This window comes from Carex rostrata, chromosome 4, assembly GCF_964058835.1.
Source record: "Carex rostrata chromosome 4, lpCarRost1.2, whole genome shotgun sequence".
In the NCBI taxonomy this organism is placed as follows: domain Eukaryota; kingdom Viridiplantae; phylum Streptophyta; class Magnoliopsida; order Poales; family Cyperaceae; genus Carex; species Carex rostrata.
The window spans coordinates 6473046-6491639 of NC_135921.1; the positions used below are offsets into that span (position 1 = coordinate 6473046).

Sequence of the window (18594 nt, forward strand, 5' to 3'; positions counted from 1 at the left end):
AAAAAAGCCATAGGAAGTAATAGGAAACTTTCTCCTTTTAATGTCACTCCTATGGTCCGGATTTAAACATAAATATTATGTTACCCTAGGTGATATGAATTAACAAAGGTCAATAATTCCATATCTCTACAAGTACTTTGGGCTTCTATTAGACTTTTAGTTTTTATTTTTATTTTTTGGGTTTGGAGGGCTTGTGTTGCCTTAATATTACTTGTTGTGTGTGCTAGTCCGGCATGGTCAAGGTGCTGGAATGGTTTATTTATTATTTATTTGATAGCCTGTGCCTTAATAATTACTTTTTGCCCACTAGAATATGTGCTGCACCTTTTCTGGTTTGACCCGTACGTGATATGGCATGCCACTGCTGCACTCTTGAGGAAGGAGAAGGCAACCAATTGAGGACGTACAATGGTATGTATATTTCAAAGCAGAGATCAACTACTTTGGAAGGTTACAATATCAGTCTTCATCCACGAGGTAATGCAGAGGGAGTCCGTATCCTTTGAGATATCTCAAATTTCCAGTTTGTCTAAATCTGGGCCAATTTTTTTTTTTTTTTTTCGGTGCCTATTCGAAATGCAGGAGTCAGTATTATTGGTCTTTAAATTTCGTGAAGAAAAGATATGAACGGTCTGGATTTTTCACAAATCAACTCAAAGTTTGATATATGCCAGAGGATGTGAATTTAATGCAGAGGATGGATTTTGTGTTTCAAGTTGACGAATGGAGTTCGTAATATACCTCTTCTTTCTCGGCCTATATGCCATAGGATTTTGGTAATCAACTACAGGACGTCCATTTGCAGATATACCCTATACGAGCAGATTATTAATTAACAAGGACTGTAATACCGAGTACTGTTATGTAATAGTGGTTGATAAATTGCTTGAGAATCCTTAACAAATCAAATTAAGCGAAATGCATTTCCAAATTAGATACAAAAAATCAGATTTATAGATTGAATTTATGGCATACATGTCACGTTATAGTGTAAAACTCTACAAAATTGCTATATAGTTTTAAAGGCAAATGATTTGTAATTAAAGCCAACAGAAAAAAAAATAATCAAACTCGTCATTCATCAAATATATATAGGACAACAATATAAAAGAAGAAAATCAAAACATTTTAGAAAGCAAAAGGCCTCCATTATGTGTACTTTTTACGGTAGTGTTATTTTTTTTTATAGGTTCTGTTATTGTGGTTACTATAAGTTAGTACTTCATATTTTGCAATTGTAATATACATTCATAATTTATATCATGTAAATCCTTACTAAATCAAAACGTTCTCTGTTTCTTCTTATCCGTTGCAATGAGCCAGTAACGTCATTGATTTGCAGCAGATATTAAATTAAAATAGACTAGATTTTTTGTGGACGTGACATATGTTGAATCATTTAAAACAAAATTGGTGTAAATTATGCTTTATTAATAATAAGTAACGGACCAATAAACTTACTAGGCTGAATGACAACATAAACCTCCACAAATGGTAGCACCTCAAAGGAATATTAAAATGTAAAAGCATGTATGTCATGTGAGGGAAGCCTCCTACTTATGAGTTACCTTTCATTTTTGTCTCGTATAAACTCTTTCTCCTATATTCTCTCCCCTAACTTTGCTACATTTTTTGGTTAATCTCTGGTGATTTCAACCCCTTTTCCTACCTTGGTCAGAATAGTAAGTGCTCAATTGAATTAAACCTACATTTGATGCAATTCCTTTTATTCAAAATCGGCTTATTTTTCTTCCTAGTGAGGCCAAGGGTTTTCAATCAATATATTGATCTATAATTAATCATTGAAGGTAATTAATGGTTCAACCTTAGTTTAGATTCCATTAGGATATTAATTTTCTTTCCTTTTTTCGTTTGGAAAAAAAAAAGAATTGAACTGTTTTGTTTCTAGTTTTGTATATGATCATGTATTTGGATTCAAAAATTTTATTTAGTCACTTTCGGAGACAGGAGAGCTTAACTAAAGTAATTGTAGCCGTTTATCAAATGCGCATGGAACACGTACTTAGAGAGTATATAGCAACATACTTTTATGTTCACTCTAGATAGCAAAACTTGGAAGAGAGCAAAATTTACTTTTTGATCAACTCGAATTGTCGTTCTTCTCGAGCATATTGTAATAAATGTCATTTTCTTAATTAATGTTTTAATTCTCTAACCAACCTTTCATCACGATCAGATCTAGACGGTAACTATGTCTAACCTAACCTCTGCTATGGATGTGGATGAGCTGAGCAACTTGCTCTCAAATCTCTCAAATTTTGAATTGTCAACTGACGGCGAGCTCGTGGAAGAAGAGGTTTCTGATCAAATTGACTCATCATATGATTCAATATTTAGCAATGCTGCTTTTTCACCCCCTATGTTGTCATATGAAGAGCGGGGAAACCTTCAACAGCTAACTAACCATGCCACAGAGAGTCTCAAAAGTCGCAACCCTCTTATGGATGATTGTATTGCGGATGTTATTGCACCTCAACTGGCCTGCTTATTAGCCATGCCTTTGTCGTCAGGTCGATGTAAGACTCTAGTCCAACTGGGATCAATTAGATCTCCATTGGAGCGGTGTAAGAGTGGTGATATTTCTCTTGAACTTTGTGAGGTTATCGGTCATGTAAAAGAGTTCAGGTAATATATTTAAATTGTAGCCATTTCTCTGAGTTCGGATTGGGGGAGGGGATTAATAACATACTTGTGGCATTATTGTATTATTAATTGTATGTATTTGGTGTCATCTAAATGATTACAGCTTTGATCAACAAGGGAGCCGATTCCTACAGGAGAAGCTTGAGATAGCAACAGATGAAGAGAAGGACACCATTTTTGAGGAGATTATACCAATTGCTATGAATCTTATAATAGATGTGTTTGGAAACTTCGTGATTCAGAAGGTTATTGATATTTATTTGTTTAGTTTTTTTTTATATTTGTGTATGTTGTGTAAAACCAAATTAAGCAAGTATTTGAAATCAATAATTGGACTGGAAACAAAAGATATATAGGCAGCACAGCAAGATCATGAATCCAGTCCTTGTTTCCGGAACAATAATGTTCCAAGAGCACATAAAAAACATATTAATAGCACCAACGAAAGCCCAGATAAACATAACAAAAAGAATACATCTTCGCTATAATTGTACATTAATTGTAGTCATTTTCAGGAAAAAATATTTCATTTATTCTAGAACTCCAAATTGAGAGTTATATTGGCATAATTGATGTGTTTACTTAAATTTTTTATATCTTTTATCATATAGTACTTTGACTATGGCAGTTTGGCACAAATAAGAGAACTTGCCAACGTCCTTCTTGGAAATGTAGTTAAGCTCGCATTTCACAAACACGGTTGCCATGTGCTTCAAACGGTACTCATCCTTTTGATCCTTTAATTAATTTCTTAACATGTAAAGAAAAAAATTTCCTAAGTTATCAAGCTTGTATTTTTACTGCATGTAAATGCATATATATGTATGATTTTGCCTATATGTAGGCCCTAGAGGTTGTTGGTATGGATAAAAGGGTGAGTATGGCACAAGAGCTAGATGGTCATGTGATTCAATGTTCATGTGATCAACATGGAAACCATGTCATCTCGAAAATAATAGAATGTGTGCCTGAAGAACTGATCAGTTTTCTTGTCTCATCTCTGTCTAACGAGATAACGTCCCTATCCGCTCATCCATTTGCTTCCCATGTCATTCAGGTCACCAATAATTTTTTGTTTCCTTTTTTTCAATTCAATTTGACAAACCTAGCTTGAAGAGGAAGTGAAGTCCAATAATAAACTCTAAATTTCAAAATTTAGACTCTGTTGGAATGCTGTGAAGAAGAAAGTGATCGGCTAGTAATGCTGAGTAATATATTGCAAGACGTGTATACCCTTTCTCATGATCAGTATGGAAATTATGTCATCCAGGTACTCCTTGGAACCCTATATAACAGCCTTAGTTGACAGTTCTGTTTCTGCTACATAGAAACATCATATACCATGCCAGCTTGTAACCAAAAGTGATTAACAGACAAAAGAAAGTTTATTTTCTTAATATTTGTGGGTTCTGATTTGGAACTAGTATATCTTGGAGAATGGCAAGCCGGAAGAGCGTTCTGCAGTTATTCGAACATTAGCTGGAAAAATAATGGAGATGAGTCAGCATAAATTTGCATCAAATGTGATTGAAAAATGTTTGCGTTTTGGTGGACCTCAAGAGCAACACCTTATGGTCGATGAAATTCTGACATTTGCTAGTGGATCTGATACTCTCCAGGTTTATAATTTCTATCTTTGATTATTTGATATATGGAATTACATCCATATTCTTTCTCATGCAGCTTTTGGAGTTATTAATTACTGCCTAATTTAATATATAATTTTGATATTACAGATGATGGTGAATAACCAGTATGGACATTATTTGGTCCAGGCTGCGCTTGAGGTGTCGAATAGTGAGCAGTTCACAAATATGATATCCAGGATAAATAACTACAGAAAGATTGCTAAAAGATTTAATTATGAGCCAAATATTATCTCGATGATTGAGAAGCTTATCCAAAAAGGGGGTGAGTATTCAGCCTTTATTTATTTCTCATTCTATCACACATATAAGCGCCATTGTATATATATGTACTTGTCAGTAGTCAGTACCTTGTGATTCTGTAATTAATAAACTATTTTGAAGATGACTGCCATCAACTATTGAACTGGCCAAATGCAAAGAAAATTGTTTCAGTGAAGCTCTTCTGGTAAAACAAAGGGCCTCCCAAGCTTTTTAATATTCACCTTGAACTTTTTAATTTCTTATTCCAGAGAAGATTTTTAAAATGAGAAACTCGCAAGCTTCCGAAAGAGCATGAAAGACTAATGTAGGATGGCAAGAAGAATCATCTTTTAGTGTTAAAGCAAATGGGTTGCAATTTATCTGAATTGTTTATTTAAGCAATTAAGCGTTTGTTGAATGTTATTGGAATTTCAGACTGCATGTTAACTAATCAAGTGCAGTGTTATCCATGTTTAAACTTTAAAGTAGGTGTGTGTTAAATGCGGTACAATTATATATTTTAATGAGAAAATATTGTAACTTCTGAGAAGAGATCAGATTTGTCCATTCCTCCGAAAACATAAGATTATAAACCTTGCATCTGCTTCAGACGATTCTTCAGAATTTATGAAATCACAAGAAGCAAAATAGTATCATACCTGATATAAGAGAATCTGTGGATAAAATATTACAAATGCAGATAAAAGAGTGATTGAAAAGGAAGAAAATAAGAAAATCAACTAAAATTAAAATTATGTTCAGCAAGTACATAATTCTTACTATATTTGCCCTGATAAAGTAGATACTGTTCCTAAAGTGGCTCTATTTATACCAAATGTAAATATATGTTTCACCTCATAGGTGGGCAAAATGTGATCAAATATCTAGTAGCCTTGCACACGTTGAGACTAGTTTTGTCATCAAATGCAAAACTATAAGCACGGGGGCAAATCGACTTAAATAAGTGCGAGAAAAGGGTTGGTTTGCACGTGTCAGGGGACCCGTATTGGCCGGTACAACAATACTTGTCAGTTCGTAGAGCCAAGCAGGCACTCATACAGCCCACTACCTTACCATCACTAGACTTGATCTCAAATCGTGATGGGCAACATACATTTAAGTCTACTTCACAACCAGCCACACGGCAACCAAGCCCACCGCCTATTGGAGACATCGAGACTGGAATGTTGAAACCGTCTACCAAACTCACGTCGTAATAGCTTAGAGAAGAGTTTTCGGTCCCGAATGTCATCTCTACCTGTTCAACATAAAGGGATGAAAATATTTATTTTTCTGTCATGATATTATAGGGCAAAATAGGTATTTTTGTAGGATAAGTGTCAGCCATGTGTAAAATCAGACAAACAATCTGATATGATAATGCTGCTGCAAAGGTATGAATAACAATAATTTCAGGTGCATATATAGAGAATCATTATTGATTCTAATCTGTATAAAATGTCTAGTGAATCCTGTCAATCTGATGAAATAATAATGATAGTTACGACAATTAATATAAAAATAAACCAGAAAATGATGATGATTTAACTTCGTCCATAGCAGTAATCTATAACTATACCATGGTGGTGGGTGGTGAAGCACCGAGGCCGTTGCAGTGTAGTTGATTGCCACAGTTCCCGGTCTGACATGTACCATTTCCGGACTTGTCAAAGAAACAACCCTGACGGGCCCATACGCGGCCCGACCATCCAAATGGTACCTCAAAGAAGGCCTCCTCCATGGGACCCATATGGAAGCCTCCAAGATTTGGTGCCGGGTGGTCCCCAGTGCCTTGCACACCAGGCCACACGCTTTGGTTGCAGTGATTCACCAGTATAACTTGGATTCCACCTAAATTGTAGAATTAATTAGTTCCTTGCAAATTAAAATTTTTCAAGTTTCTATGACTATGACTATTATGGGGTCGCTCAAACAAAAATACCGAACTTACTTGCCATATTGATATTGTATGAAAAATGAATGAAAAATAACGCACATGCCATGAAAAGCAAAAGTTACTGTGTCAGAAGAGAGATAAAATGATAATTACTTACGTGAGAAGGTCATGAAGAGAAAAAAACAGAGAATTAAGAGATGGTATTCATAATTAGAAGCCATGACTTGCGTTTCCTCGAGCAATTACAACTTGTAACGCACGAGAAAGTTGATTTTGAAAGAGGGGTTATTTTATAAAAAGAAAAACAATATATAAATTGTAAGAGAGAGAGAGAGAGAGATAGAAGGGGTGTGAAGTGGGAACGTGACTTTCTGGGTATAACTGCTGGTTCAGCGGGTCGGTTACTCAGTTATGAACTTGTAATTATTCAATTTATAATTTTCAATTTTTTTATTGAAGTGAAGAATTGGGCTTTTTAATTTATTTTATTGGTGGAAACACTTGACGAGAAGACAAAACGTAGAAATTTATTTATCATCAGTTATTATTGAAAAAGTCAATTAGAATGTTTCCATCCTTGCACAATTTCAATTTTACTGAAATGGTAAAAACTTTTTTTGAATTACCAAAAAGAGTAATGTTAAACAACTACAACGGATTAGGGCTGGCAAAAAAATTCGTAGTTTGTGATTCGATTCGTGTTTGTTTTGGGTTTGATTCGAGTTTAATTCGATTCGAAATGGGTTCGAATTGAAACGAATCAAACTAGGTTCGGTTCGAAATTAATTCAAACCAAACTCAAACCTAGCCTGGTTCGATCGAAATGGGTTCGGTTACTTTTATGGTTCGAATCTCATAATAACATCGGCCGTCCATTTACCTGATGAAATTAAAATTCAAGATAGAGAGTCATAATTTAACTTAGCCGACACTCCCTCGCTCTCAAATCTCAATAACCTAGTTCTCTCTCCACCTCTCCCTAACTCACTCTCCTCTAGCTCTAAAATCTAGCCGACGCTCTCGGCGACTGGCTGTCTCTCCGCTGTCACTCCTCTCTCCGGCCTAGATGACTGTCTCTCCTCTCTCTTCGGTCGTCTCTCATAGTTCATACCAGAAAAGCCGTCTTTGATGTATTTTTTCATGAACAATTTTCAACTTAAAAACACTCATTTCATAGTTCATACCGGTAAAAGGAAGCCATGTGAATTTTGTCCCGCGAGAAAAAATTAATGTATAAACTACCGGTATAACTAGGGCTGCTAAAAAATAATTTAGTTCGTGATTCGATTCGGGTTCGATTCGAAAAATGTGTAGTTCGCAATTAATTTGATTCGAAATGAGTTCGGTTCGAAATGAATCAAACCAGGTTTGGTTCGAAATTAATTCAAACCAAACTCAAACCTAGGGTAAGTTCGGTTCGGTTCGATTCGTTGCCACCCCTACAACGGATGAAGACAAATTCATTTATAAATTGCCTTAAAGCTGTTTTACTATTGTATTTTTAAATGTCCTTTAAAAATTGCGTAAAGTTTGATATAAAAAAAATGTGCCATTATGCGTTTTGTTAGTTGCCTGATTAGTGATTATATTAATTAGTAATAGGGGAAAGACCCCGGCCCAGTTGATATACAAAAATTAAAAAATTTAAGGCGGTGGAAAGAGAAGGATATAAATATTCTGGGCCGGCCCAGTTTTCGATCTTCAAAAGGCCAGGTTACTACCATTCAATAATTAGACAATGCATATGTAGTCACCAGCAAAAAAAATTGACAACATGTTCGTAATTGCCATAATACTATACCAATCAGTAATTAATTGTAATTATATCTTAGTCACCACAAATATAAGAACAATACATCTGTCCATATCAAGAAAATTTAAAACAGAGAAAGCACCATAAATATTTATTTATGCTTTTTCAATATAGCACATATAGAAATAAAATATGAATTTTCCTATATACTCTTTAATTTGTTGAACATTATCTACATGTTCGGCGCCATCAAACTTTCCTCTCCATCAAGCAAGAACCAATCAATGAACTACATTAGAACATTATTATTTATTGTTGGAATCACAGAAACTGGGCTGCACTGTTTAATACCACCTGCATTGTCTATGGCTTGGAGATGAGTCTTCAAAATCTTTGTACAATTCTCCACATGATCCTGTGCATATGCAATTAATGAGCAAAAGATGATCAGGCAACATTTATAATTAATAACACTATAATATAAAAGAAAGAATTTTATCGAAGTACAAATTTACCATTTCATCAACATGAATCTTATTAATCATTGTTATCGCACCATCTTTTTCCTCGGTAGCACATTTCAAAGCTGATGTGGCAATGATGGAAGCTTTAAACTTGATCATGGACGGATCTTCAGAGCACCATGGTATATATATATTCATTTTTATGACCATATATAGTTAGTATTTTTATTAATTTGATAATTATTAGAATAAAGTTTTACATATTCTTTATATTGTCCTAAGCTAACACTTTCAACTCAGACAACAAGTTTTTCAAGTAAACGCATCTAACTATTCTACTAGTTAAATTCTGATGAAAAAGAAAAAATTGTTATGAATACCTAAAAGGGAGTGGAGGAGAAGACGGGTCACTTTGTCGATCATGGGCCCACTTCTAGTGGGGCCTAACATCAGGTTTGCAAAAGAGAACGCAGTTACACAAGAGAGGCGCCAATCTAGGGCTTTAAGAATTGTTATTTCCATTTCTTGGATAGTGATTGGCTTGAATGTGTGCTCTAGATGTTCCATCTGTTAGAGAATTAATACATGCTTCAGTAATGTGAAGTAATATAATCCTGGTACTTCTTTTTTTTGCCATATATAGTTTATATGACTTATTGAAGGAATTACCATCTTATTATCCCTCCCAATAATAAAAATTAAAATATATGAAAGAAAAAAAATTAACACATCATTCCTAACCTGGAGATCATACAATGAAGGAATACTGGTCTCATAGAACTTGCAAGCAAGGGATGCACATGAAATGCTAACCAGATCCACCATCCAGATCTCCCATTTCTACAATTCACAACAACAACTAATGTTACCTAACATATATAAAACCGAGTAAAATTGAAAGAAAAGAGAGAAAAATTAAAAGGAAAATATTTTGATACTAACTTACCAGGGAAGAGCACAAGGATAAGAATCTGTCAAGGTAGTTGACAGCATTAAAAACTGTTGTCGCAGATACGTCTAGTCTCTTACAAACCTTCATTTTCAATAAAAATACATGTATGTAACCATCATTATGAGAATTTAGAAATAATAATGAAGTAAATTAGTGCTATTAATGCCAGAAAATTTATGACATGTGGTCAATAATTAATGATATATTATGTTGTGCATCTCTTCACCTTTTAGCCGTAATATCATGCATAACTTAAACATTAATTAACACCAACACCAGGCAAAACCACAGGCTTATATAGCATTATTCAAAAATGACTAATAAATTGTTCTCCTTTAATTAGTGAATAGTTCGCCTCTAATGCAACAAGCCAACAAATTACATGAAAATCAGTATAGAGTAAGATATAGAATACACAGCATACATCAATTATATACTCTATGGCCTTAGATCTGGCAGCACGTAAATTATCCGAGACGTTAAGTTTCATCGAGTACCCATTGCATGGAGTATAATCCTTTTCTCTTCTATGATAATCCATGAACACTTCCTCTCTTTCTACTTCTTGGTCTTGTAAGATTCCATTAGCATTCAGAGAGAAAGAACTGAATGAGTAATCCCTTTGCGCTTGTTTTGGAGAAGTTGGGCTAGAGAGAAAGAGATCTTCATCACATAACAGCGTTTTATGATCAATATCTTTCATGGATTCTAGACAGAGATATCAGAGAGAGAGACAGAGGGACAGAGAATGAGAACGAGAAGTATCTATCAGTCTGACATGTTGCAGCTTTTTTAGTAGGGTTTTGTACTTGAGACAAAAAAAGAGTTGGTTATGTACAATTGCAGATAAAATAAAAAAAATAAAAATACAATGCTCTCCTAGAAATGATTTTCTATTACTATTTTAGTGTGGCCATACAACTAATATCGATGTCTTCAGTACAATTGCATTCCACACATAAGACAACACAATACGGGCCACAGCAGAACCGGAGTAGGGAAGTTATTAAGAACAATATCTTTTCACGCAAGAGAGTGGTAAGTTAACAAATTGGTTGGTGGAGGCTTTAAAACAGGCGAGGTTTATTTCTCATGCGGTTGGTGGATTGATGAAAATTTTGGGCCTTTTGTTTTTGTGATCTACGAAACAATTAAACATGAATATGCCAATTGCGTGAGCGAGGCACGAGTCGAAACTACAAATCACACACCAGTCAGGGTAGCAGTGATAAGGGATCAAAATTTTGTGTGCTGGTACGGACATGGCAACCGCATGATGTTTAAATAAGAGGCTGGTTTCTAGAAGAATAAAATATTACACTGACAAGTAGATATTTGACATTACAAAAATCATAATTTTGATGATTATTATTAATCTGCCACATGGACTGTACTCTTTATATTAGTCACAGGCAATCCGGACAGAGATTTCATGATTTTATTTCATTTCCGTGCCGACATATTATTCCGTGCTGTTCATTAGTTGATTTATTGAAAAGTTGCAGAAATATATAAACCGTTGATTCCAAATCAGGCGGGGCAGATTAATTTTGACCGTATATTTATAGTTTATCTGTGCGTTGTGATCAATTTTATTAAATGGCTTGATATGCACCACAAGATCTGAAATGACAATTGGAGAGTAACCAAATCGGTCCACAAGTGATTGCACCTCACTTTTATCAATCATCCAAAATAAATCAAACGGTCCACGTTTGTAATCTTATCCTTTCAATTTTAATAAGACATTTAACATTAAAAAGTGTAACACTACAGAGTACCTATAATTATCTATATATGTACTATGAATTCATTTTTTTAGTTATTTATTCAATTATGTACTGGTTTTTTTATTTTATTGATTGGGGGTTTACATGTATGGCACGCAGTGAGGCTGAAACCAGTTGTTTTCAACCATGCAACCTTCACCATGTATTTATCTATTTAATTAGCTTATATACGGACTCACGTTTTAAACCATGTCACCAATTGCCATAGCCCGGAGCATTTATTAATCGAAAATAAAATAAGTACGAAAAAATTCCCACGTGATTGCCATAATAAGTTGTCCAATTTATTGGGCCATGAATTATAATTGTTCAGTCGTTGGGCCTGAAAATGGGCCGGAAAGTATCATCGTTTTAAAAACAAAATGGTAAATTGGCATACAAGCTAGACTGTTATTCTAATAATTAAATTAATCCGAGATGTTGGTAGAGTAAAGAGGCATTCATCAAAGTCACGCAATTTTTCAATAACTAAGCTCAATCATGGATATATGTATTTTTTGATATTTAAAAAAACATACAATAGACGAACTTTTGAATATTTTTGAACAATGAAGACCACTTAATTCCTTTGATGAGCGCGAGGAGAACCATGAAGACTGTAAAGATAATATAGACAAACTGATATTGGATATTTATACTTTTTGACCAATAAAGGATTTAATATTCTTTGATCAGTGGAAGGCTGATGGCTGTGACAATAATCGTCGATGGAACACCGAATACAATGTGCTCCCAGAAAGACAGGTTGTACCTGTGAGAACATATATAACATCAGATACTTCTCTTTATACCAACAAAATATTCAGGAATTAATGCTCCTTCCAAAACATGCATAATATAATCATTAATAGTTTAATACGCGTCAATTAAAAGTATCCAAAACAACAAAATAAATATATTCTCAGGTTAGAACTCCATCATTTTTGAAATTATAATTTGTATGAAATTCTTTACATTGTAAAAATGATCATTTGATAAATTTTATATAACATATAGACATGATACTATTATGTTCTTTATAGAAAATGTTCTGGACAGTTTAAGATACTTACCCATGAGTTTGTGATCGATGAGCCTGTTCACACACAATCAAGTTTGCGGCAGAACCAAGCAGTGTAAAATTTCCTGCAACTGTGCTAACCCAAGCAAGGATCAACCATGACCTTGTTTCAGCTCCCGGTGATATGGCTGCTGCCGAGCTCGCCACCTGGCCTCCCAAAAGAAGCACTGCATATATATTTTTCATGATATTATAAACCATAATTTATTATGTTTGTCATGATTTTATCAATTCATCGATTGCACGGTAGCAACTGATGACTCACCTGTTGGTACATTAGAACCCAAATTGGATAGTAGTAGAATTACCAGAGAGAGAACAATGACCCCACTGGTATGGTTGATCCTGGCATAAGGCTCCATGAAGTTCCAAAAAGCACTTGGTATACCGGTTCGGTTGAATCCATCCACGGTTATGAACATTCCACAAAAGAATATAAGCAGAGTATAGGATACCTGCATGTCAAATTAAATGATATCCACTCGCATCATCAGAGGAATTATTCAAAGGTCGTTACTCATTTTTTGGTTAAAAAACAACTGATGAAAAATAATATTTTTAAGTCTAAGCTACAGATGATTAAATTGATTTCAACAAGATAAATATAATTGTGAATTAAAAAAAAATTAAAGGAAACAAACGGCTTCTAAAATGACAACTGATGTCCAAGGTAACTAGCATTTTAGTAGTATATATTTGTCTTAATTTATTTTGAAAGCTCATGTATACACAACTAAAGAACAAGTTGTTGAATGAATGAACTAGATTTCTTATAATTTTGCTATATATCTAGGTTTTAGAATGTTGTAAGAAAATATTTTAGAATCTAGAATGTGTATAAAACTATTTAGGAGGGATGCTCTATTAGAAAACCAGTAATTAATATCTAACTTTAGGTTATTCTTAAGCAATATCAAGAAAAATGATAAAAATAAGGAGTGCATTTATCTAGATATTTTGTTTGATCAGTTATCATATGTCGGAAATGTTCCTAGGAGTAGTATAAATAGAAGTTACATATAACATGAGATGTATCCAACTAATCAAGAAGAAAATCAAGCAGTAAGAACAACTTTATGTCTCTCATCCACTTGTTATCTCAAGCTTCATCAAATGAATAAATATACTTAACATTTAATCCATGACAATATCTCTAAATTCGTTGTTAGTGCTCAAAGTTCCAACATAAAGAACAACTAACCTTATCGAGGCAAGGACCGGCATCTCTAAAATCAATCACCATAAGTGCTAAGGCAGCAGTTATAGCAGTCCACGACATGTCAAGTCCCATGAGCAGGGCTACGAGCATACCTATTGCTACAACATACACAGATACCTTCAAGATCAACTCCTCCTCTGTCAAGCACCACTGCATGTCAGGGGCCCCGTGCATGGCGGTCAACTCCTCAGGTGGGGGGCTCATGTGCGACATCCTTGCTGGAGAGAATTTATGTGAGATGACATCCTCGTCTTCTACCACTCCTTCCTCGATCCTATCTTCTTTGCTTTTTCCAGAAAGGTCCTTCCAAAACATGCATAATATGATCACTATGTTGACCACAACCCCAATAAGCATCGCTGGTGCAATATGGAAGAAGAACTTTAGGAAAGAAATCTTGCTCTCAACAGCTATCACGAGATTTTGCGGGTTACCAATGGGAGTTGCACTCGACCCGATATTAGCGCTAGATGCAAGGGCTAGTAAAAATGGTTTAGCAGGGAGATTATGCTGCCGTGCTAACTTCAGGACAAACTCAGTTAGCACAATGCATGTTGTATCGTTTGTAAATAATGCACTAGCAAAGGCAGATACGAGGCAAACACGGCAGAGTAAATCTTTGCCGCCTCTACTTTTCCAGGAAAGGAGACGGCCCAGGTGCATGAACATATTCGCTCTTTCAAGGTAGATGCTGACGACCATCGTGCCAAAAAGGAGGCCGAGAATTGGGAGATCTATTGAGTCATAGGCTTGTGCAGGGCTAATGACATGAAATATGATCATGAGCATTGCACCGAGAAGAGAACCAGCAGTACGGCCAATTGGGAGGAAAGGAACAGCTGGAAATACAGCCAGCATCCAAAATGTACCAAAGGCGACCGAGCCGAGTAAAACTTTGTGGATAGAAGCTAGCTTCATGTTTGCTGCTTCTTTTTTTTCTTTTTGGAATGTGAAATAAAGGGTTTTGTTTGCTGTAACTTGGTTTGAATAGAGATGGTGGTATTTTTTAGATAAGAGTTACAAATCTCCTCTTGTAGATGCAAGCTACAACACGAGAACATGCAATGAAAGGAAGGCAAACATTAAGATTAATATTAGTACTAAACAATTAAAATGCAATGGCTTATATTTGATAAGATGCAAGGTCAAGTTATCTCTTCAACAAATTTCCTGTTGTATCTTTTCTTTTTATGTACCACTTTTCTCTGCATAGGCTTGGAATTGGACAGCTACTTGGGCAATTTATGACGTTGATCAGTCATTTAGTTTTACTAAAATTTGTTTTGTTATAAATATGCCGTCCTTTATATTAATAAGAAGAGAAATGAAAAGAAAGAAAGAAAGAAAGAAATACGGAAATGATCACGATTTTTGAAACAAATGTCATAATCTAATATGATGAAATTTTTTATTTTGTATCTTAGAAATGTCTTAATATTTTCAAACATAAATGCAATTGAGTCATAATTGCATATGATGCTTGCCAGATGTAGAGTTGGCGAACCGTCTGAATATGCGCTGTCATAGAAGTGATGGCACACCATCATAGTTATTATGTTTGGTCTGATCAAAATTAAATAGTCTAGACACCTTAATTTCTTTTTAACTGATGTACTACTACAATTAATGCCAAACAAAATATATTTAAATTTTACAATAAAAAGGATACAGATCGATAACTTTTCTTTACCGTAATATATATCAGATATCTTTTTCTTTTATTCCAAAATAACGAGACATGATCAGGTCCTATCACGGTTAGGATTTTATTGAAAAATGAGAGGCACATGTATAGGAAAGAGTAATCACTGTCATCCTTATCCATGTCAAACCATATTTATTATTACCTGAACATTTATTAGCATTAAAAACCCCTATATTTTTTTATTAATAGCATTTCAAAACAATTAAATTATACCCGTAGCACCAATTTTCGGAAAATTCCAAACATATAAAGCATCAATGGGAGGACTGTTATGCACTAGTACAAAAAACCCCTTCACCGACTCTTAACCACCAACTGTTTTAAGGGAAGCAACAGTGTTGCTCATACTACACTGACTCTTTTATTAAATAACAGTCAACGTTCTTGTTCAACACCGACGCTAGCTCTAAAAACAGTCAATGTTGGTTATCAACACTGATGGTTTTTAAATAAACAGTCAGTGTTGAACACCAACACTGACTGTTTTTTAAAGCGTCAGTGTTGGCGCTTTAAAAACAGTCAGTGTTGGTACTCAACACTGACGCTTTCAGTCAGTGTTGATAACCAACACTGACTGTTTTCAAAAGCGTCAGTGTTGGTGTTCAACACTGATGCTTTAAAAACAGTCAGTATTGGTGTTCAACACTGACGCTTTAAAAACAGTCAGTGTTTGTGTTCAACACTGACTGTTTGTTTAAAAACTGTCAGTGTTGATAACCAACACTGACTGTTTTTAGAGCGTTAGTGTTGAATACCAACACTGACTGTTTTTATAAACCGTCAGTGTTGAACACCAACACTGACTGTTTTTGTAAAAACCGTTAGTGTTGATAACCAACACTGACTATTTATATAAAAAATTAGGAGTACAATCTCTATTTATTTTATATACTATATAATATCGTCTTACGGGCAGTGTTGTTAATATAATCAAAGTATATCATATCTATCATGCGAGGATGTGACAAATTAAACACCACGTTGAGGAGAACCACCCGCACAGAGAAATAAACTATGTAAAATTTTAGATAATTTTATTTGTACATTTATAAATAATTTATTAGGGTTGAATTTTATTTAAAAATAATAATTTATGTGTATTATGTGAATTTTATTTAACAATTATATTTATTTTTCATATTTTTGTTTGTTTCATTTTTCATTCTATTTTACATTTTTTTCTTAATTATTTTTTTTTCAAATATCATAATTAAAAATATATTATTTTGGATTGAACATTTCATTGAACACATGTAATACATTAATTTATTTAATAAAATAATAACTAGTATTTTATTCTTTAGCTAGCCTTTGGTGCAAATCTGTAAAATAATAACTATTATTTTAATCTTTCTTTAGTTTTACCCTGTGATTTTAATTATTTTCAACTTCAAATTTAAAGTGGTATATAAATAGCATAGATGAACAGGTGGTAGATGCTCCATCTCCTTCTTTATATTTGGTTAAGATCAGTTTAGAATGAGCTAATTTTATAAAAAAAAAATATATAATTATCTATATTGTTATCTATTTTGAAATTTTAGTTTGATGTAGTGCTTTTGTATAAAGTTGTGCTTACTGGTAATTGTATATTGTTAGTTTATTTATTTTTAATGTTGTAGTTGTAAAAACAATTCATAGGTGAATGGTATTGTTTCATTACCAACATCTGTGAATATCATAAATCTTAATTAAATTGATGGGTTATCTCACTTTAAAAAAAAAAATCATTAATATGATTGTGAAAACTGTTTAAAATAAAAAAAATTCCATAAAGACTAGATAAAGATTTTGAAAATAAATTTAACTAATCTATCTTTTTTTTGAAAGATAAATTTAACTAATCTATCAAACTAAGCATAAAAAAACTACATCATTTTATATTGAGATTTTTTATGATTAATATTTTTTGTAAATGAAAAATATATCAAAGTGCAGAATAAATTACATGAATCATAAGCATATTCTTCATAATTTACTCGTTACAACGATTTAATTTGCGTTAAAAACTATATTGTTTATAATTTTGATATATATTTTGGAAAAAAAAAGAGAGAAAATAAATCTGAGGCATATATGATTGATATCAAATACGTACCAATCTTGATACAATTAATCAAACAAAAATGTAAGAATAAATATGAAGGAATTAGAAGTGTTCGGAAGTTATCATTTTGTGACAAATAAATTAAATTAATGAACGAATAATTTTATGTTGGAAGTTATCATGCATTCATCCCTCAATGTTTAACGAGTCCACAAATTTCCCAACAAAAAATAATAATAATAAAAAAAAATCAGTGGTTAGTCGTGACTCGTGAAAGCAACTACGTCTATAACACACGTTACATAATGTATGATTGTTTGCCAACTTTACTTCTAATATTGAATTCAAGGATCAGCATAAATAAATAATAAATAATAAATATATATCAATTATTCCTAGAAGGACATAAAGTTTCATTTGCCGAATGCCAATTTCATCATGAGCAATTAATCAATGATCGATCATTTTTGTAATATTTTAATTATTTCATTTTTGTAACATATATTTAGGTCTGTTGTTGACTTGGTGGAGCCGTAACTTTTTAATTATACACTAAATTTTGTAAGAAATTAAATTAAAATTCAACTCATGTAAACCAATAGGAAATCATAAATTTTCATTTAATTTCAAGCCTTACTATTTATGTGTCGAAAAATAAAAATAAAAAATTAATTTTCATTAAAGCATACATTATTTTTTTATGTATTAAAAATTATATATGCTCCCAAATTTTATTAGAGTTTAATATTGATTGTTGAATAGTAACTTCCTGTTATTTTAAATTATGAGGAGGGTTCAAATGTACCCAAATTTTTGTGCAGCCAAATGCACCTTATTTTTCAAATCCCTTTTCTCCGTTTTTAAAGTCCGAATAGTCAATCCGAACCGTTAGATGTGATCTATATATTAAGATGTGCTTGGAGACAAAATTTTACATTTTTTGGAATTTTTTTACTATTTATTAAGTCACTTTGAAAATCGCTGATTTTACATTTTCTGGACCATTGGATCAGCGATTTTCAAAGTGGTTTAATAAATAGTAAAAAAATTCCAAAAAATGTAAAATTTGGTCTCCAAGCACATCTTAATATATAGATCGTATCTAACGGTTCAGATTGACTATTCGGACTTTCAAAACGGAGAAAAAAGATTTG

At 33.3% G+C, this 18594-nt stretch overlaps 4 protein-coding genes across 4 annotated transcripts; 1 reads left to right on the plus strand and 3 right to left on the minus strand.

Moving 5' to 3' along the window:
* The first annotated feature begins 1592 nt into the window (after positions 1-1592).
* Positions 1593-5025, plus strand: LOC144553622 (pumilio homolog 1-like). Its single transcript, XM_078301872.1, has 9 exons — positions 1593-1682; positions 2198-2646; positions 2768-2909; positions 3276-3383; positions 3509-3721; positions 3824-3934; positions 4089-4283; positions 4401-4575; positions 4823-5025. Exons 2-9 carry the CDS (start codon positions 2213-2215, stop codon positions 4867-4869), a joined length of 1425 nt encoding a protein of 474 aa, XP_078157998.1. The 5' UTR covers positions 1593-1682; positions 2198-2212; the 3' UTR covers positions 4870-5025.
* A 350-nt stretch (positions 5026-5375) lies between these two features.
* LOC144553202 (thaumatin-like protein) lies at positions 5376-6511 on the minus strand. The gene is made up of 3 exons (XM_078301302.1): positions 6505-6511; positions 6133-6404; positions 5376-5811 (listed from the first exon to the last, which is right to left on the minus strand). Exons 1-3 carry the CDS (start codon positions 6509-6511, stop codon positions 5404-5406), a joined length of 687 nt encoding a protein of 228 aa, XP_078157428.1. The 3' UTR covers positions 5376-5403.
* A 1781-nt stretch (positions 6512-8292) lies between these two features.
* On the minus strand, positions 8293-10350 carry LOC144553368 (putative cyclin-D7-1). The gene is made up of 6 exons (XM_078301498.1): positions 10044-10350; positions 9614-9700; positions 9409-9507; positions 9048-9234; positions 8719-8834; positions 8293-8618 (listed from the first exon to the last, which is right to left on the minus strand). Exons 1-6 carry the CDS (start codon positions 10320-10322, stop codon positions 8493-8495), a joined length of 894 nt encoding a protein of 297 aa, XP_078157624.1. The 5' UTR covers positions 10323-10350; the 3' UTR covers positions 8293-8492.
* Positions 10351-12066: 1716 nt separating this feature from the next.
* On the minus strand, positions 12067-14606 carry LOC144552992 (silicon efflux transporter LSI2-like). The gene is made up of 4 exons (XM_078301057.1): positions 13671-14606; positions 12735-12924; positions 12462-12636; positions 12067-12160 (listed from the first exon to the last, which is right to left on the minus strand). The coding sequence occupies exons 1-4, from the start codon at positions 14604-14606 to the stop codon at positions 12067-12069; spliced, it is 1395 nt and encodes a 464-aa protein (XP_078157183.1).
* Positions 14607-18594: the final 3988 nt, after the last annotated feature.

Coding starts and splice junctions, on each gene's coding strand:
- LOC144553622 (XM_078301872.1), top strand. CDS start 2,213: ATGTCTAACCTAACCTCTGCTATGGATGTGGATGAGCTGAGCAACTTG. Junction 2,647..2,767: donor GGTCATGTAAAAGAGTTCAG/GTAATATATTTA, acceptor AAATGATTACAG/CTTTGATCAACAAGGGAGCC. Junction 3,384..3,508: donor GTTGCCATGTGCTTCAAACG/GTACTCATCCTT, acceptor GCCTATATGTAG/GCCCTAGAGGTTGTTGGTAT.
- LOC144553202 (XM_078301302.1), bottom strand. Junction 5,812..6,132: donor CTTCACCACCCACCACCATG/GTATAGTTATAG, acceptor TATGTTGAACAG/GTAGAGATGACATTCGGGAC.
- LOC144553368 (XM_078301498.1), bottom strand. CDS start 10,322: ATGAAAGATATTGATCATAAAACGCTGTTATGTGATGAAGATCTCTTT. Junction 9,508..9,613: donor TATCCTTGTGCTCTTCCCTG/GTAAGTTAGTAT, acceptor TGTGAATTGTAG/AAATGGGAGATCTGGATGGT. Junction 8,835..9,047: donor TCTCCTCCACTCCCTTTTAG/GTATTCATAACA, acceptor GGTGCTCTGAAG/ATCCGTCCATGATCAAGTTT.
- LOC144552992 (XM_078301057.1), bottom strand. CDS start 14,606: ATGAAGCTAGCTTCTATCCACAAAGTTTTACTCGGCTCGGTCGCCTTT. Junction 12,637..12,734: donor GGGTTCTAATGTACCAACAG/GTGAGTCATCAG, acceptor ATATATATGCAG/TGCTTCTTTTGGGAGGCCAG. Junction 12,161..12,461: donor CATCGATCACAAACTCATGG/GTAAGTATCTTA, acceptor ATGTTCTCACAG/GTACAACCTGTCTTTCTGGG.